General features: G+C 46.9%; 3 protein-coding genes across 4 annotated transcripts; all 3 read left to right on the top strand.

The window, feature by feature from the left end:
- The first annotated feature begins 403 nt into the window (after window positions 1-403).
- LOC101776895 (SUMO-conjugating enzyme SCE1) lies at window positions 404-3,166 on the top strand. Its single transcript, XM_004985861.4, has 5 exons — window positions 404-580; window positions 697-780; window positions 2,377-2,529; window positions 2,616-2,729; window positions 2,842-3,166. Exons 1-5 carry the CDS (start codon window positions 512-514, stop codon window positions 2,902-2,904), a joined length of 483 nt encoding a protein of 160 aa, XP_004985918.1. The 5' UTR covers window positions 404-511; the 3' UTR covers window positions 2,905-3,166.
- A 418-nt stretch (window positions 3,167-3,584) lies between these two features.
- On the top strand, window positions 3,585-5,415 carry LOC101776488 (RNA-binding protein CP33, chloroplastic). Its single transcript, XM_004985860.3, has 3 exons — window positions 3,585-4,064; window positions 4,641-4,687; window positions 4,778-5,415. Exons 1-3 carry the CDS (start codon window positions 3,672-3,674, stop codon window positions 5,121-5,123), a joined length of 786 nt encoding a protein of 261 aa, XP_004985917.1. The 5' UTR covers window positions 3,585-3,671; the 3' UTR covers window positions 5,124-5,415.
- Window positions 5,416-8,457: 3,042 nt separating this feature from the next.
- Window positions 8,458-12,605, top strand: LOC101775541 (protein FIZZY-RELATED 2). 2 transcript variants are annotated; one of them, XM_012843078.2, is made up of 11 exons: window positions 8,458-9,174; window positions 9,438-9,560; window positions 9,641-9,745; window positions 10,296-10,475; window positions 10,621-10,683; window positions 10,784-10,978; window positions 11,523-11,624; window positions 11,712-11,774; window positions 11,862-11,930; window positions 12,023-12,091; window positions 12,176-12,605. In XM_012843078.2, exons 1-10 carry the CDS (start codon window positions 8,563-8,565, stop codon window positions 12,080-12,082), a joined length of 1,572 nt encoding a protein of 523 aa, XP_012698532.1. In that variant the 5' UTR covers window positions 8,458-8,562; the 3' UTR covers window positions 12,083-12,091; window positions 12,176-12,605. The 2 variants fall into 2 exon arrangements, with proteins under 2 accessions (XP_012698532.1, XP_004985916.2); XM_004985859.3 differs by having other exon boundaries at window positions 8,459-9,174; window positions 12,023-12,605.
- The last annotated feature ends 7,184 nt before the right edge of the window (window positions 12,606-19,789 follow it).

The following is a 19,789-nucleotide window of genomic DNA, read 5'->3' as shown; positions in this document are numbered from 1 at the left end:
CAATTCCCCAGCTGGAGCACACCGTCCCCAGTCCGGGTCCACCAAACGTTGACCGCCACGAAAGCGACGACGACCCATCGGAATCCGATGCTCCAAACAGCAGCCAAAAAGGAAGAAACGGAATCACCTTCACAGTCTCTGCAGGTGGGCCTCAAACGTGACCTCAAAGCAAGGAAGAAGCGGGAAACTCGAGCGAGCGGGCTGGTCCCCACATGACTCCAGACTCCTTGCGTTCGCGTCACGCTCACGCCTGGCCGTGGCCGGCGTCACCCACTCCCTGACAAGACGACCCTACAGGCATTACCCTCCTGGAGCCCACTAGCCAGAAAAACTGTAAAAAAGGAAAAGAAAATGCAAAGAAAAAGGAAAAAAAAAAGGAGAAAAGGGCGGAGTTAAATACGAACGGGCGCAGCGGCACATCATTCGCGCAATCGCGAAAAGTCCAACCCCCAAAAAAACTCCCCAGCCGGAGGCGACCCGAGGAAGAGGAGAAGCCGCCGCCGCCGGAGCCATGTCTGGGGGAATCGCTCGCGGCCGCCTCGCCGAGGAGCGCAAGGCCTGGCGCAAGAACCACCCGCATGTACAACCTCGATTATCCCTTTCTCCCCCTGATTACTCTAATCCTCGGTTTCCCGCGGTGTGTATCGTATCGCCGCAGGCTGGAGTGCCTGATCTGGTCGTGCTGTGCTCACGCAGGGTTTCGTCGCGAAGCCGGAGACGCTGCCCGACGGCACGGTTAACCTGATGATCTGGCACTGCACCATCCCCGGCAAGCAAGGGGTAAGCGACAGTAGATAAGTACTGGATGCTACTGGAAACCGAAACCCTAGCTCTGTTTAGGCCTCACATTAAGCGCAAGATTGGGCCAGTTTGATGGCTGCCCCTATAACCGTGCTGTTTTTTTTTATCAGATCCCTCGTCTGGTGAACATTTTAGATTCGTGCATTAGGTTTGTTTATGTAGCCTAGCATCCATTATGTGTCTTGCGTTTCAGATTTTGATTGTGATTGGGATACGTTCTTAAAGCTGGTTGCTTGGTTGTGGTGTCTAATTCCAGACTGTATGCATTTTGATGCCATAAAAGAATTGAGGGAAAATGCATTGCTTTTGCTTTAATTCTGTGATGTTTTTTTTTCAGGTTGCTAGAGCAGGGTGCCTATGTTAGTCTGACCATCCAGTTTGACTGTTGCATGGCTTGATTTAAGTTGTGTTTTCCTTATGTAAATAGATGGTTTCTTTAGCTAAGTTGAACTGTCCACACCTATAATTCCACTAGAAATAGATTTGAATGTGCATATGTTAGTGTGATCATACAGTTTCACTGTTACACGGCCTGATTTAAGCAGTGTTTTCCTTATGTAAAAAGATGGTTTCTTTAGCATGTGTTGAACTGTCAACACCTAAAATGCCACTGGAATTAGATTTGAATGATAGTTTTGTATGAACAAATTTCTGGACGAGTTATCTAGATGCTTTAGTTGTAGTGCTCATTTTGATAACTACAATTTCATATCATGGTTGACTGACACACACTTTAAAAGCTAAATGGGGAGTAATTCAGGTTTTCACATTGTACACATGGGGACTTGTACGAGTATTGTTAAAAAAAAGTTCAATAGTTTATTTTTGGTTTGTAGAGTCGTCCTTACCTTATTTCTGTAAAAGGAATATGTGGAGACAATGACACCAAAGCTTTATTCTAATAGAAATGGTTCTGTAGGTTTAAGCTTAGCCCCTCCTGAAAATTACTTGAAGTTTGTGGTATGGATTACACCATTAGTGTTGAGCATGTTGGATCTTTGGATGCTTATCAAATGGCACCTATAATTTTAATTGATGGGTGCTTTTGTAGCTCGATTTTACTTCTTATTGAAAAGCTGTATAGGACCAGATACGAAGTAGGAACTGTGGAATCAATGAGATATTGAAGTAACAGATTCCTATTTGAAAATCACTAGCATGCTTTCTAAGAACACGGAAGAACCTTTTAATTACCCAAGGGTTTTTATATTGTATATCTAGCTACATTCATGCTTACAAATGTTAATAAAATCGTTGAGTTCCTGCCAGCCAGCTTCTAGTGAAACCTGAACCAGTAGTCCAATCTGGTGACAGCAATCAAATTTTTCTCTTTAATAAAATATGTTTATTTCTCAATGAAAATGAATTAAATTGTTGGAATTTCTTGTTATCTGTTTTGGATGCTTTCAATTATTTGTTTCAGGTTATGTAATTAAATTCTTGTGCAAGGCTAGCTATTTGAGCAACTTTATTTATCCCAATCTTGTATTGGTCCAATATGTTTGTGCAAGATGTCTGCAATAAGACAATGTAGTTTTAACTTCTGACTGATTCCCATCTTTATTTCTTTGGCAGACTGACTGGGAAGGTGGATACTTCCCTCTCACCCTTCATTTCAGTGAGGATTACCCTAGCAAACCTCCCAAGTGCAAGTTCCCACAGGGCTTCTTCCACCCAAATGTCTATCCTTCGGGAACAGTCTGCCTTTCTATTCTTAACGAGGACAGCGTAAGCTTTGCAGATATTTTGTAGGTCTCTGTGATGCCACACTTGATTGATTTTGTGGTCTTACTGTTCCAATTTTTGCTTGTCAGGGCTGGAGACCAGCTATTACTGTCAAGCAAATTCTCGTTGGGATTCAGGACTTGCTTGATCAGCCAAATCCTGCTGATCCTGCTCAGACTGATGGCTATCACCTTTTTATCCAGGTTAGTCAAAAGTGATTGACCACAACTACACAACTGTTGGGTGCATCTGCTTGTCCAAAACCATACTCAGATATTCAGTCCTGTGTTTGTAACATTTCATTTGGCTTTGCAGGATCCAACAGAATACAAGAGGCGTGTTAGACTGCAGGCTAAGCAGTATCCGGCGTTGGTCTGAGAACAATTGCCCATCTAGGGATCCATGCTGCACATCCGCATAGTTGTTGCCAGTGTCTTGAATGAAAGACCAAATGTAACATGGTGCTTTGAGAAGTAACTATTGTCATTGTGAACCGAGTGCGTCTGTTAACGGTGCTGTTAACTGTCCTGAGCGTGTGTTTTGTGGGATAATGTCAAAACCCTTGCTTTGTCTGGTTTGTCTCAAGAATTGCTGTGTTGTCTAACTAATCTAAATGTGGGACGGTCAGTATGCCTGGATACTTATAGCGCCTCAGCTGTTGTTCTTGGTCTAAGACTTGCAGCGAAGGCGCAGTCGATCATTGAAACATGCTGTGACGCATGTCGTGTCAACGTATAGTCATCCTTAGCATTTCAGCAAGGATGCTGTATTGCTGTGTTATTTTGAACATCGAAGTATAGCGCACTTGCGCCTGAAGAATCACTGTCAGGCTTCCATTGGAATAAACAAACAACACGCTTCCATTAGATGCATACCACTAAATTCCTTTTGGCTTATTGGCGGCTGAATTAGGAATCGGGAAGTGTTCTTGTTAAAAAAAAAGTTGGGACATTAAATAGAAGAAATCGGGAAATATTTACGTTAAAAAAATAAATTGGGGGTACTATCTTTCTTTTTTTCTTTCTGAAAAGGAGACTATTTTTCTTTGAGAATTGGTAGCTCAACGCTCTGCCTCAAAGCGGAAAACCCTAGTTGCGGCTGCGGCGTAAGGCAAAAGAAAGGGCGAAGGGACCTAGGGTTTAGTTATGGCGGCGGAGGAGCATGCTCCTTGTACCAAGCCCCGCCCCGATAAGGCTAAGAAGCGGAAGAAGCCCAAGAAGGACAAGTGGGGCCAGCCTCTCTCCGCCGCCGCGGCCGAGGAAGATCCGTCGGTGGAGCCGGAGCAAGAGCCACCGGCGGTAGGCGCGGAGGAGTCGGCGGCGGCGGCGGCGGCGGCGGCAGGCGCGGAGGAGTCGGAGGCGGCGGCGGCAGCGGAGGGCTATGAGCCCGGCAAGGTGGTGGCGAGCGGCATGCCCTACACGACCACCGAGGTGGACATCCGGAAGCTGTTCGAGTTCTACGGCCCCCTCCGGTCGGTGCAGCTCTCTCGCTTCCCGGATTCCGGCAACTTCCGCGGCCTCGCCTTCGTCTGCTTCGAGGTCCATACCCACCACACTTCCTTTCTGTAGGCATTACATTACATCACTTTTCGCAGTATTGCTCTCCTTTGATGCCGATGTGGTAATTTCAGCGGTGATAAGGGTAAGAATGTGCTCAAGTTGCCACTGAAACGATGTGGTAATTTCAGTATTTCGTTGTTTGTTGCTATGCTGCAATTATCAACCTCGATATTGCTAGGAGCCAGAAAATATACATAGAGGGGGCGAATTAGTACTTTAGTAGCATATATACAAGGAGCCAAAATATCAAATACATCATTGTTTAACCATTTTAAGCAGTTGATTCTTCTTGAATGCATGGGGTACATGGATCATAGTGGGTGCCAGGGCTCCAAGCAGCACCCCTGCTTCAATTTTGTTGCTCTTATTTTGACTGCCTTCTAGATGACAGAGCTGTTGATTGTTTTGTTTACTCTTATCGGCATGGACTTGATAAGTACTGGTATTGGTTAAGAATGCTGAAGAAATCTCAGAAGTTACATCGTGATCATGCAACTTGATGGTATTTCTTGTTATCTTTGACAACTCTGATTCCGTTCCACTCGGCCACTGCAGTCAGACGAAGATGCAGCGAAGTCTATTGAGCTTGATGGATTCAAAATGTAAGCTTGAGAGCATCAATCCTTTCTTTTTACTCATGACAGCACGCTGGCCAAAATTCCCTTTTTACTAATATATGCTTACCTCTACAGTGGTAACAGATATATGAGGGTTGAAAGATGCAGGGTTACTGCTAGCTCAAATAAGAAAAGGAAGGCAGAGTTCCAAACTGACCCTGAGAAGTCTGTGGGCTGCCTGTCCGCATATGTTGGCAATCTCTCATGGAATGTTACAGAAAAGGACTTGCGAGCTTTCTTCAAGTCATCGAAGATTGCGTCGATGCGATTTGCCATTGATAAAAGAACCGGCGGTTCTCGTGGCTTCTGCCATGTTGATTTTGAAGATGATGAGTCGCTTGAGAAAGCTGTAGCAATGAATCAGTCTGAACTGCAAGGCAGACCTGTGAAAGTTGCATATTCAGTCAGTAACAGGGGCTGAGGAGTAAAGAGAACCCATCGTCAAATTTTTGTACTAGTGAGCTTGTAGTGTTATAGTTTTGCTACCTCGGTGTGGTAAAGCTTTTCGTTGATTGATCGAAGATTCTGGAGTCAAACATGTGGCAAATGTAATCCTTATGTAACAAATACTTAGCGGTTGTACCGACCTCTCTCAGCTCGTTGGCTTTCTTCTTTATCCGAAGTACTGAACAAATATTGCACTGCATAAGGATGATGACAGTTGGGAAACTACTGATATAACAGTATGGGTTTACCAAGCTTTTGTCCCTGAATGAATGATTTCGTAAGGTGCTGTGCTTGTTTGCAGGACATATTACTTTTCTGTCGTTTAACAGTCTACCTCTTTTGTCTCTGAACACCTTGCGTTTGTTGTGAGAAATAAACCAAACCACTCATTTGAAGACATCCCCCACTGCTGGTCCATTTGGAAGGCTAACGAGGCGTGCTTACAGTATATGGATTCGGATCACCGATTGCCGTTTTCTGCAAGGCCTTGTTCTGTTCTGAATGTCGGCCTTCCTGAAGCATTGTGACTGAATCTCCGCTGCCTTCAGGCTGAAACATTTGATGTTGCTGCAGTCAACTTCACCTGCATGTCATGATGCGATCAGTCTCCTAAACCGTAACTGGCCATTTCTGGCTATCTTATAGAGTCCGTCACCAGAAGCGTATCATTCTCTGCCATGACTGCCGAGTTTCTAAAGGCAAAAGACCTGTGTATAAATATAAACATTGGAAGCTCTTCGTGCGGTGCTGTCCTGTTTCATTCTATTAAACTGGAGCGTGGATTTCAACCCCTGATGAAGCACTTCTGTTGACTGTTGACATGAGAAATCGTAGCTTTATCTCCATTTCTGTCATGCCGGTGCTGCTGCGATGTTCACATCAAGATCCGCCCAGCGTTTTAGTAGACTACTCCGGTCAGGCAGAGGTAGGTTCTCTGGTCCAAGCGGAGGCCCAATTAGTGGAGAACCCGCTTTTGGCCCGCAGAGGCCCATTCTCTGTTGGCTTGGGGTGGGGCCTTGCCCATTCGGTCGGTGGGTCGCCGGCGCTCATCGCCGCCGACGCTTGCTGACCTCTAACCATTTGGACAGTCCCATAAGCCGTAGTACACTTGTTTGCAGGGACTGCAGGTGATGCCAACCTGGTACACTTGTGCTATTGTCTACTCGATGTCTTCTACTCTTGATTCCGCGTGTTGTTTACCTGTTGGCCATCATTGCGTCGCGCTGAGCAAGAGACACCAGAGTGTGCGACGATGCACCATTCATAATGCTGGAGTGCACGGCCGGCAACCGGTTGTTCCACTCCACGAACAGGTTGCTGATGGCCGGGCGTGCTGGCCCATCCGCAAGCCCGGAAGGACACAAAGCTTTACGAAAATGTCGTTCTCTTGTGTTGGCCTGGTGTGGTTTTTGGTTTGGCCCTCCATTTCCTAATTACAGAACGCCGCACCGCTGATGATAAAAACACCCCATCATTTTCAGACGTACTGCTACGCGCTGAAAGTAAACGGCACATGCAGGTTTGTAGGACACGATTCTTTCCATGTTTCTGCTGGGTGACGCATCCACCAGCAGACCAGCTCAGCCGGGCTCCCTGCTGACAAGCTCATGTGGGCAGGAGTAAGCGAGATGCCCGTGACGTTTTTGTTTATGGCCCCGCAGCAGCTTGCTACGACTACGAGAAATCACAGTGATTCGCGAGGTTCCTCGTGCTTGTAAAAAACCGGGAATGTTCCTCTAGGCGCGGAGCAGTCAGTAACCGAGAGCATGTCAGATAAAACAAGCCTTGGAGTTGGGATCAGAATCAATGGCCATGTGATATGTGGATCTACCTATCGGCCGCCGGTCTGCTTGTAGGTGCTACTGGATCAGCGTAAACAAATCAGGCCGTCTTCTCAACTCTCATTCATTGCCGGCCGGCTGCAGCAACATGTTGTCTTGGCCACCGCCGGGGCCGGATGGGTGTCCACGCACAGCTATCCCATCCACGCGGCGACGTGCGCCCGCCAGGTGGAGCGTGGACGACCTGTCCGGCGACGGAGCGGCGCCGCGGAGTTGGTTGGTGGCCGTGGCCGCCCGCCCGGCCCGGACTGCCGGACTAATAGATAGTAATCAGATTATTGTGTGTGCTATATCTGATTACGGTGAGGAAGGAGGAGTAACAAGCTTGTATAGATATTATTTAGGTAGGGGATTCGATTACAGTGTCAATTAATTACAAACCACCACAACCAAACATATGTAATGCCACCTAAGGCCCTGTTTGGCAACACACCCATAAACTTTAGTACCTGTCACATCGGATGTTTGGATACTAATTAGGAGTATTAAATATAGTCTAATTACAAAACTAATTGCACAGATAGAGTCTAATTCGCGAGACGAATCTATTAAACCTAATTAGTCTATAATTTGGCAATGTGGTGCTACAGTAACCATTTGCTAATGATGGATTAATTAGGCTTAATAGATTCGTCTCGTGAATTAGTATAGGGGTTCTGCAGTTAGTTTTATAATTAGCTCATGTTTAGTCCTTCTAATTAGCGTCCGAACATCCGATGTGACCCTCATAAAGTTTAGTATCTCGTATCCAAACACCCCCTAAGTAGTAACAAAAGTGAATTTCCAGAAGCTCACTAGATCGCAGCACGATCAAGATCTGAGAGCGCGCCAAAGCGAAGTCCAAGGATCAAGATCTGGGAGGGAGCGCGCCCAAAGTGAAGCTCCAAGGAGCTGATCGGATCGCAATCACACGCCCGCCTACCTACCTACCTGTTGCAATGATCAAGATCTACTACGAGCTAGCGTGCCAGCAAGGAAAAAAAGGATCAAGATCTTGTTTTTCTTGGAGCCGAGAAATGCCCAAGATCTGAGAGTTCTTTTCTACGTTTTCAGAATATATTCCCCATATGTGAAGATGCCATTAACTCTCTCTCTCTCTCTCTATCTCTCTTTTTTCTATTTGTCGATGCGATCTAGTTTTTGTTTCTTTAATTTGCGTGGAAAATGACACAGCCAGCGATGCTAGGAAGCGTCGGAACGACGACTCCTCCTTGCAGCATTCGGTGTTCGGTCAGACATCGGAAGATCTGAGACACGTGCAGGGTAGCCAATGCAAATCATTAGGGATGATCGCATTATAAAAATTAAAATTAAAAGGATATCCTCTTCTTTTCTCCAACAAAAGAACAAAAACGGAAAGGGAGACGAATAAACGATGCTCCACGCGAAAGCCGGGTGGAGTAAAAAAAAGCAAAATCCCCCGATGAGATGAGGAGAGGAGAGAGAAAAAGCGCGGGGGCGCGAACTACAACAGGAGCAACAGCGAGAGCGTCCACAACCCATCACCACCCTCCTCTTCCCCCCACCCCGTGGCTGGCGTCCCCCCGATCCCCAAATCCACTCCTCGCCCCCATGGACCACCACCACCACCACCACCTCACGCCGCCGCCGTCACCGATGGAGAACACGGCGACGGGGGCGTCCTCCAAGCCGCCGACGCCGGCGTCCACGCCCAACTCGCGGCTCGCCTCGGGGGCGCCCTCCTCCCGGCCCTCCGCCACGCCATCGCACGCCTCCACGGCCGCATCCGCGCCCACGCCGGCCTCCCGGACCGTCTACAGCGACCGCTTCATCCCCAGCCGCACCGGATCCAACCTCGCGCTCTTCGACCTAGCCCCCTCGCCGTCGTCCTCCCACGACGCCGCGGCAAGTGGACCCACCGCCTCCTCCGGATCTGCGCCCCCCACGTCGCCGTACTGCGCGCTCCTCCGCGCCGCGCTCTTCGGGCCCGACACGCCCGACCGGGTCGCGTCCTCGGCCACCGCGTGCTCCTCCTCCTCCTCCGCGGGGGCGTCGGCGGTGGGCACCCCTGCGACGGGGAACATCTTCAGATTCAAGGCGGAGGTGCCCCGGAACGCCAAAAGGGCGCTATTTTCCGGCGAGGACGAGGAGGACGCGCTGTTCCCCGGCATTTTCACGAGGAGGGGCGCCGGGCCGAGGAAGATCCCTAGGTCACCCTACAAGGTCAGAAGGGGAATTGGATTTGCGGCTTCCCTGATTGGGCCTTCTCCGATTCTTGATTTGGTTTCTTTGATGCCTTCTGTTTCTTGAACGGGCCTATTCTACTTCTTGGAGTGTGAAATATTTGATCTTTCGATCACCAATTACCTTAATTCTTGATTCTGGAATGCTGAAAGAGTGGGATTTCAAGAACGTAATGCGAACTCTGTAGGCTTTGTACTGACAATTTTGTGTCTTTAAGCTAATTGTCTAGCTGTTTCTTGTAGGTGCTGGATGCGCCCGCATTGCAGGATGACTTCTACCTCAACCTCGTTGATTGGTCGTCACATAACGTCCTTGCTGTCGGGTTGGGCAATTGTGTTTACTTGTGGAATGCATGCAGCAGCAAGGTGAGCAACCATGATCACCCTTGCAAGTATATGAATTCTGGTAATTGAAGATGGATTGCTAACAGTTGTCCATTGCACAGGTCACCAAGCTATGTGATTTGGGGTTGGATGACAATGTTTGTTCTGTGGGGTGGGCGCAGCGTGGCACCCACCTAGCTGTAGGGACAAATCAAGGAAAAGTTCAGGTTATGTCCCGTTCCTACCTTGAGTATTGTTAGATGATTTGTTCACAATCCATCAAGTGCTGGATGATATTTGAATCTCGTTTAGTACAATGCATGTAAGCATCAAGAAATACTGCTGTATGCAGCAATTACAAGAAATTCGACAGTTTTGCAATAGGAAGCATCACACAATGTGCCTTTTTAGCACCTATATGGTTGTGCCTTTTAGCATCTGTATGGATTGGTTATTTATGGTAGTCCTTTCTCTTGATTTACTCGTTTTGGCATTATGGTTGACAAAAGAACTTATGCAGAAGACCTTGATGATTGTATACTTTTATGGAAAACCATAACTACTATAAATGACATTCACTTATATGCTCAAATCTCAAAGAATGAAATCTATCCAGTTTTGCTTGATTTAAAACCTTTTTGGTACGGAATCGATTTAGATAAATTTGTAGAAATAGCAAAATTATCAGTTCTGCTATCCTTTCGTATTGATATGCGGAGTTGTGACTTAAAAGTGTCCCTGGAAATCTGATTGTCTGTTACATTTGATCTTATGCAGATATGGGATGCAACCCGCTGTAAAAGAATAAGAACGATGGAAAGCCATCGCATGCGTGTAGGTGCTCTTGCGTGGAGTTCCTCATTGCTTTCTTCTGGAAGTCGCGACAAGAGCATCCTCCACCATGATATCCGTGCTCAAGAAGATTACGTTAGCAAGCTTACCGGGCATAAATCTGAGGTAATCTAGTCGTGTCTCCTTATAGTATTTTTTTGTGTTTATCATTGCATCAAATTTCTGATTATTTATCAATTGTATCCATAATCTTAGTGAAGCTTCATGTTTTTATTTTGATCGTAGTTTTATAATTCCACGCATCTTCCAGGTTTGTGGGCTCAAGTGGTCTTACGACAATCGCCAGCTTGCATCTGGTGGCAATGACAACAGAGTAAGATGCCTGTCCATATGTTTCCATTACTTTGGAGTGCCCTGTTTTTAGGATTCCACAATGCAATTTCTTTTTGCACTAATATTTCCCCCTTGTCCAGCTTTTTGTTTGGAATCCACATTCAGTACAACCTGTACTGAAGTATACTGAGCACACGGCAGCTGTCAAAGCTATTGCCTGGTCACCCCATCTCCATGGTCTGCTTGCATCTGGTGGAGGAACCGCAGATAGATGCATACGATTTTGGAATACGACCACAAATACACACTTGAGCTGTGTGGACACTGGCAGTCAGGTAGTTTTCAATGAATCAACCCACTGCAATCCTTGTTTATCTTCCTGCTCATTGATACAAAACTGCAATTGTTTTTCACCTTTTTGAAGATTTTATTACATCAGTATATTTGTATTCTAAAAATAGTTCAGAAAAGTTGTAGACTCCATATCATTGAGATGTAATTTACCTACTAAAATTTAAGTTTCAATCCACATCTGCAAGAAGCCATACTTCCATTGTGAAATATATTCAAACAGTGGAAAACAACAATAATAAAAGCCTTTTAGTCCCAAGCAAGAAGGGAAAACAAAGAGAAAAGGAATATATATATATATATATATATATATATGTAATGCATCAATAATAGAAATAGAAGGAAAATAACAAAGAAAAAAGAGAATAGTTCGCCGGCTTTCACTTTGATTCTGTTTGAGGTATTCAAAGACTTCTCTCAGTACACTGAAGGCATGTAATTGTTTGCATGGAATTGGGGCAGGATAGGGTTGAATATCTTGTTTGCTTACAAATACTGAGGTACTGAGGGTGCTAAATGACTTCGCAGGTCTGCAATCTCGTGTGGTCGAAGAACGTAAATGAGCTTGTTAGCACCCATGGATACTCTCAGAACCAAATAATTGTTTGGAGATATCCAACAATGTCTAAGGTATGGTGCAGGCTTATTCTGAAATTAAGTTATTATACCGTACCTGTTATTGCCTGTATTAATTCCATTCTCCTTGGTTATTTGCAGCTTGCCACTTTGACAGGCCATACATACAGAGTATTGTATTTAGCTATTTCCCCTGATGGACAGGTGAGTCTTGACTACTGGTTCCCAAGTTGTGTTTGATATTCCTAGCATAATTTGTTCTCACTGGCTTTCCATTATTGGTGTCAACAGACCATAGTTACTGGTGCTGGGGATGAAACACTCCGGTTTTGGAACGTGTTCCCCTCTCCAAAGTCCCAGGTACTTAAATCTGGCAATATGATTTTATTGTGTACATTATCTCATTTCTCATATAGCTTCCTAACTTAGCTTGGTTCATTCTTGTCTTGCAGAGTTCTGACAGTTTAAGTTGCATAGGAGGAACATCATTTGTTAGAAGCTACATCCGGTGACACTGAAATGTAGCTTTCTTGAGCTCGTAAGTTTATTGCAGCATATGTTGATGATCATCGACATTATTTCATTTGCAACACCCATGCCACCAGGTCATCAACCATGAAAGCTGGCCAATTTTTTGAGATGGCACCACGCAATGCGATGAACTGGCTTGCGAATCCAGGCATGGCTCTTTTGATGAGAGTGTACATATTTATCAGCGCAATGGTGCTGTAGGAGTGAACATTGCTGAGGCTTCTGAGCATCAGCATTGTTCCAATTGATAAGAATACGCCCTCTTGTTTTTGCTCCCTTTGCGAGTCAAACCTCGGCCTGGAGCTGTTTCTGTAATGTGCTAGGAGTTAACCTATTGAAAACATTTACTAACTCATGACGCCCATTTCATCCATGTTCTCATGCTGTAAAATGAGACTATTCTGGTTCTTCAGATTCATTGTTACTGTCTTGAAAAGGAGGACAGATTTGCCCTGTATTCGCTTGTTTCACATTCAGATCCATCAATAAATAATGTGTTCATTATTTAATGACCTGAATGCCAAGACAATGCGGAACTTTTTGCTTCTTATCGCATGACTAATTTTTTATGTAAAGTGATGCTCAGCCTGTAAAGTCTTATAACACTTTTAGATTAGAGGATCCAGCATGCTATAGCATTGGTAACACTTACGTCATGCTATCGTGGCATTGTCACTTCTTTGCAACCTGCCAACCTATAATTGTGGACAATTAGGAGCTCAATCATATCAGTGACTTAGGTCCCCCAAGAACTAGATAAGACCTGGGCCATGGCCATGCAGGTTGAACTCTACCTGCAAAACTGAAGGTTTCGCACTAGTTCACACACCTCACAGGCAAAATAGGAGAAGGAATGGGGAAGTATATTTCCACGAACCGGTAGCAGTTGGAAGAGTTGCCAAGCCTTTTCAACAGAGTTGCCTCTGCTGCTGGCAGAGAAACAGATTCTGTGTAACAGGAACCACAACAAACATGTCGCGTGTCCATCCTCGTGTCTGAGGCTCGGATGAAAGTTAACTGTCGCAGTTACTCTCAAGACAACAATCGATTCTTAAAGTGCCACCTGCTCAACCGAAATCATTACCCCTCGCCATGCCATGATGCGGTCAGAACTCTGCCTGGTTCTGGTGCGGCGTCGCGATCAGATAGCACGGCCTCCCCCTTGAAAAGGCAACACGGGGATGCCGTTTATCTGGATGCTGCTAGGTTTGCTCAGGTACACTCGTGTCTGAGGTAACAGGTAACCACTGTACTTGCGACTTTGCAAGTGATGGATCGAGCAGAGGCTCAACTAACAATATATTCCGTGGCCATCGGCTTTCTTCTCCAGCGATGGCGCCGGGCCGAATTGGACCATCAGGAAAAGTACTGGAGCAAAGCAAGCATTCCATCACCAACCAACAACTACTCTGAGACGATGGGGGATCGGACGAACTGGTGTTAACGATCAATAATCATATGACTGAACTGAAGGGTCATCAGAAAGGTTGATGGCTGCAGCATGCAGCTGCCTGGCGATAGAGGGAAGCCTCGTCCCTTTCCCCTCCTTTTGACTCTGCTGTCAGAAGACGCAGTGATCCTTCGGATTCAGTGTGCGATCAAACCTCCTACTCCTCGAGCGATGAGTAGCCAGCCCTGACCCCTATTGCCATGGGACATGTTTATCAGTACCAGCAATCGATCACATTGATCTGTTTGACGATTGGTCTTGTCAGTAAGCTCCCAAACCAAGCAAGCTGCTGCAGCAAAAACGCTTGCAAACAGTGTAGCAGAAAAAAAAAAGCAGAGGAGGGATGCAGGAGGGTTTGGCTTTCTTTCTGGGCCGACGGGACAAGGTGTGTGTGGAGGCTGAGGAGGCCCAGACAGGGGAGTGGAGAGACGATGGAGTAGCGTCGAAGCCCGGCAAGACCGCAAGAGGAGGAGGAAGGAGGAAGACGAAAAGGAATGGATGGACGCGGATAATGGCTGTAGGTGGACCAACCAGGCGATTGGGACCCTTGTCCTCCCCAACAGACGCCCCTCACCAACTGAATTATTTCTCCACAATTTCTGGTGCCCCTCGGCCACGGCCTCCCAAACGCTCCCAGCCATCGGGCACGCGCACGCGTCCACGCACAAGACGCTAAAATTTCACCCACTGGATCGAATTTCCAATGGCCAAAATGTGCTCCTTTACACCAGGTCAACAAGGGCTTCGAGTCTTTCTTGCGAGATGCCGTGATTGTCAAAGACTCAAATCAAAGCAAAGCAAAGACATCTCTGGACGCCGCGCATCTTCCTTTTTTTCTTCCTATTTGTGTTGAATGAACTCAATGAAGTGTGTGGTTTGGTCAAGGAACAGGTGGAGCTTGGAAGTAACCAACCAAGTACTGCTACATCAAGCGCTTGTCGTACCAAACGAATGGAGGCTCTGCACTGCAACCCCTGTTGAAGCTACCCACCCTCGTGTCACGTCCTCTGTCTGTTCCTTTTCCATTGGCCTTGGCCTTTGCCTTTAAAGAAGAAAAAACTTTGCTTTTCGTAAAGGTTCAGGTCCTACAGTCCCTATTCTGGAACATGATATCTGAAAAAAGGAGGAGGGTAATGCTCTTTTGCCTCGCACATACGGCCATGCGATCCAAAGCCCAATGCTTTATTCTAGATTGGATTTCCCCTAGCCTAGCAGCTTTGTTCTTTGTCTTCCCTTACCTTTCTGATGATCCTTTTGGGCATGCGTACGCGCTAACTAATCCGATAGGTATCCCGTTGGCGTCGTTTACCTGCAGCCTGCACTTCCCTTCCGCTGGTGTGTGTACTTTATCTCGATTCAGAATACCTTAGTCACTCAGAGTGCATGTGTTGGGTGAATCGTAAAAGAAAACGATCAATTTCCCTACTGAGTCATGAAATGTTTGCGTGATGAGCCAGTCTTTGCCAGAATACTGAAGCAGAATCCGATTTTATCCGGAGCAGACAGACAGACGACGGCACAAGCACGGAGCTCTTGTCAAGGTTGAAGAAGCCGCTGTTGGTGAATATGATAGATTGCGAGAGGAGGTTTTGGTTTGGGTAAGGCTCCTGTCGCTGGCGTTTCGTACACATCTCCCGCAGGATTCGAAACCGACCGCTCGCCGCGACACTGTAGAGTGAGTGGATGGAGCTGGACAGGGACCGGGCGTGGAAAATGTAGGGGGGAAAAGTTACTACCCGTCAGGGCACCTGTCGACGTGTGCATGCCGGCAGACTCTCTGATGAGGAGTTGTCAGACAGTTCACTGTGGAGAGACTTTGAGCGCCTGCCCTCGATCGACGTCACTGCTTGTCTTGTCTCTCTATCCCCAAACAAACAACAACAACAGGAGCGATCGATCCGTCAGTCGTTTCCTTTGTGCGGTTTTATATTGAGATGGCAATGGTGTTGAGGAAGCAGGAGAGCGATCCGGCCGGCGTTCATTTAGATTTAGTTGACCGTGTGCGCTCAGAATTCACATCCATCGCCACACGCATGGATTGTATTGTAACGGAGACTGCACCCTGGATGCATGGGGGTGGCTCCAGATGTATTGCTTCCGTTTTGTTCCACCGGCTCGGGCGTGCCTAGGGTATATCCATCCTTGGGAAGGACGTGATGGATTGGGACGAGACGGGAGGTAAGGAGGGGGGCGAGGCCCGCGCGTGCGTGCGGCGGCACCGACAGGCAGCGGTCGCGACAGCTGTGCGCCGCTGCTACTATCGGGGCGGGGGCCGTGGCTGGCGCGCGGCGCGTCGCTGTCGCGGAACTCGATATCTATCGGCTTAGCTTAACCACCGCGCGCGAGGCGGGCGGGCGGCGTCGAGCGCGACTGCCGACTGCGCCCGCCGGCTTGGCTTAACCAAGCCAACCACCGTGACCCGCCGGCCGGGGAAGGGAATATAGCCTTGTACTTGCGGATTCGGTCGTTGGATTCCCTAGTTCCCTGGATGATGGGTCAGGCTCATTCATGCTGTAGGTGGTGGAAGCTGTCCTCCCCTGCTCCGCCGGCGACTCTACACCACTGCCCGTTACGGCGGTCGTACGCGTGCAGCGTGCTACATTCTACTCCTACAGTGCTGCCGGTAGTGCTGTACGGCTATCTCCCCACATTCGTAGGACTACAGGCCTACTACGGACAGCGCGGCTCCAACTTGGCAAAGGAAGGACGGTGTCTTTTTCCCGCACACTAATGCCACGAGCTAAATAAGTGCGCAACAGTATTGGATCCCTCCAACTAGTCGAAATAAGATGGGCTTGCTTGTGGTAGGAGCTCTCAGCTCTGTCCTTCCTGTTACCGGTACGAACGCGGCGTTCTTCGACTCTGTTCCAACGCTGACCAAAATCATCCCTAACAAACTTTGGAGCTGCAAACGGGCACATCTCCGTAGAACCTCCGCCGCCGCCGTGCCCAACCCCAACCGCAATTGCCCAAGCTCAACGTGCCCGTGAGGACAAATATGGGGTGGCGGCGGACGACTGGTTCGTTCATGCCCGCCGGCCAGCAGATGAAAGCAAAAGCAAGCCTCGTTTGGTTTCTCTTTCTTTCAGGGCCTCGTTCAGCTGTCAATTCTTCGCACCACAAAAACAGAAATGAAACGGAATCGAGGAGGAGGAGGAAAAAGAGAAGGAAAAAGCAGCAGAGCCGTTGCTGCTGGCCAGCAGGTGAATGAAATCGGAAGGCCGGGGACCATGGTCCATGGCATGCATCGTCGTCACCAGCTCGATGGATATGCAGGCAGGCGCATCCATCAGAGAGGCCGGCGCGGCTTTGGCCTACCCATATCTCGCCAGCAGCCATTACGCAACACGCCACGCGCACCCAATGCAATACAGCAACCAGCGCAATAATCCCGTGCGAAACGTGTGGGGCTTGTTGGCTTCTCCATCATCATCACTTCGCAGCCGGTCGACCAGCCGCCGATCGAAGCGGCGGCGTCCAGCTAGCGGCCGCCCGTCGCATGCGCGTGCTCCTCGCTGCGTGCTGGCCCGTCGTCTCGATCGGCCGACGGGACCGCATGCGTGGGCGTCCGTCGTCGAGGTGATCGACCGCAAGTACGCGTACTACAGCTCTCTGATCCACGACTTGACTGGCCACTGACTCGCAAGTCGAGTTGCAGGTCGCGGGAAGGACATGTTCGTTCAGCTCAGCACTGCAACGTCCTAGATCGACGTCATGCTTACTCTGGGGTGTTTGAATTCTGAAGCCAAAGTTTAGTCCGTGTCACATCGGATATTCGGATGTTAATTAGAAGGATTAAATATGAGCTAATTACAAAACTAATTGCAAAATCCCTAGGCTAAATCGCGAGACGAATCTATTAAGCCTAATTAATTCATCATTAGCGAATATTTACTGTGGCACCATATTGTCAAATCATGGACTAATTAGGTTTAATGGATTCGTCTCGCGATTTAGCCTAGGGGTTGTGAAATTAGTTTTATAATTAGCCTATATTTAATACTCCTAATTAGTGTCCAAACATTCGACGTGACAGGGGTGAAAGTTTAGCCCGGGATCCAAACACACCCTTAGCTTCAAGGTTATGGATTCAAAGCTAGGCTAATAATTAATACTCCTATTCATTCAGGGCTCGCAAAGAATCCGCCTGCATAAACCGTAAAGGTATAAGAAGATAGCGGAGTCTGTTCATTATCAAATTCAGAATGTTGACTATCTGCTCGTTGGCATGTCGTATTAGCTTTACTAGCCTAGCTATAGAAGGAAGAACGAAGAAGCCCAAGGAAAGCTCGACTGGGCCCCGTTGAGCACAGGCACCGGCAGAGTCCGGACACTGCGTTGCTGGCCACACATAGCCTTTGCCGCCAACAACTAACAAACCACTGCTCCATGTTTCTTTTCTTCCTTTTTTTTCTCTTTCCTCTCGTCCTGTAAAAACTCTTTTTTTTTTCTAAATACTATATTCAGTAGTAGTGCCCCTCCTGTTACATAAAGGAACAACTAACAAAGCCGTGGCTCTGGCATTGCCGCTTTTAAGGTTTGTGAGCAGTACATGTGTGCGTGTATGGCTTGTCCTTTAGTTTCTCAGTGCTTTTCCGTTTGTGGTGTTTGGCGGAGTACCCTGGTTGTTACTCCTTTGAGCTTGAGCCGGTGCCGTTTGTTCCTTTATCGTTTGTTGCAGTAGCTGCGGTAAGTGGCGAGTCTCTTTTACACCTGTCTAATTTTCTAATTTGGCGAGCGCGCTAATCTTACAAACCAATATACTACACAAAGATCCTCCGTAGAAGCAACGATAAATATTGGATTGATTTTAGGTTCCCCGACAGTCCTAAGGCTTGTGGATATAAAGAAAAAAGAATTGTGTGTGCTTGATTTGCCCAACATGATCGGCTAGCTATCATACACGCAAACTACATGTTGTTGTCACAAACAATTAATTTATATGTTCTAACAAAGATCAAGCATGATTGACTAATAAGGCCAATCTTAATGGGAGTTTCATAGCATTAAATTCAATACAACATCAGCAAAATTGCTGACTTGGTAAGGCAATTAATAGAGGGATTTTCATCATATGAGAGAAGAGTTTCAGAGTTTCATTCCCATAACACTCATCTGATATAGTTATCTAGTTCTCAGTCTAATTAACTGTGCACTGATTCATCATATGAGAAAAGAGCATATGAGAAAAGAGTTTCATTCCCATGTATAATTATCTAGTTCTCAGTCTGTACACTCAGACCTAACAATAAATTATCATGCCGGATTCATTCGGAACCAACTTAATATATGTATATATGGCCTCCGCATGAGCACGCGTAAGGACGGAAAAAAAGCAAGCTAGCAAGGGCGCAATATACTAAGGTTACAAACCCTAACAAGCAGGCAGCGTGTACGTCATTATCCGTCTGTTACGATATGATCAGACAAAGCAGCAGCAGCTACATGCATTTTAGCAGGAGGGGCCCACCGCAGACGACCACACACAGCGACCAGCTGTCCCAACTAATACGCCTAATTCTAGACACGATACGATTAATGCCGCTGATCCGTCTACTAATGCTTGCTTAAGTAGCTAACAAGGCCAGCATACCAGCAGCATTCAGCTGCCGGAGGGCAGTCGTCTCTCTTCTAAAGCCAATAATGCAGACGACGACCGATGCAACAGCAGCAGGCCATTCCCGGCGCCAACCGCAAGGTTGGTAGAGGCAACCGAAGCTCAGCTCAGCTCCCGAACGCCACCACGAAAAGTATTTCTTGAAACCAACTCCTAATTATTCAAATTACCAAATGAGAGGGACGAAATGGGTGGGATTGGATTGAATCGTTTAGTTTATTGGATGGATTGTCTGCGTGATTGATACCACAACTGTATTTTAGAAAATCGTACATATATCGAATGACATAGAATAAAAGCGTGTTTGGATCATTAGGCTAAAGTTTAGCCCTTGTCACATCGAATATTCAGATGCTAATTAGAAGAACTAAACATAAGCTAATTATAAAACTAATTGCAGAAGCCATGAGCTAATTCGCGAGACGAATCTATTAAGCCTAATTAATCCATCATTAGCAAATGGTTACATTAGCACCATATTGTCAAATCATGAATTAATTAGGCTTAATAGATTCATCTCGCGAATTAGCCTCCATCTGTGCAATTAGTTTTGTAATTAGCCTATATTTAATACTCCTAATTAGTATCAAACATCCGATGTGATAGAGGCTATGAAACAAA

The sequence above is a fragment of the Setaria italica genome, chromosome IX (genome assembly GCF_000263155.2).
Source record: "Setaria italica strain Yugu1 chromosome IX, Setaria_italica_v2.0, whole genome shotgun sequence".
In the NCBI taxonomy this organism is placed as follows: domain Eukaryota; kingdom Viridiplantae; phylum Streptophyta; class Magnoliopsida; order Poales; family Poaceae; genus Setaria; species Setaria italica.
Note: the sequence above shows the minus strand (reverse complement) of the source record. Positions and strands in the feature narration are given on the sequence as shown.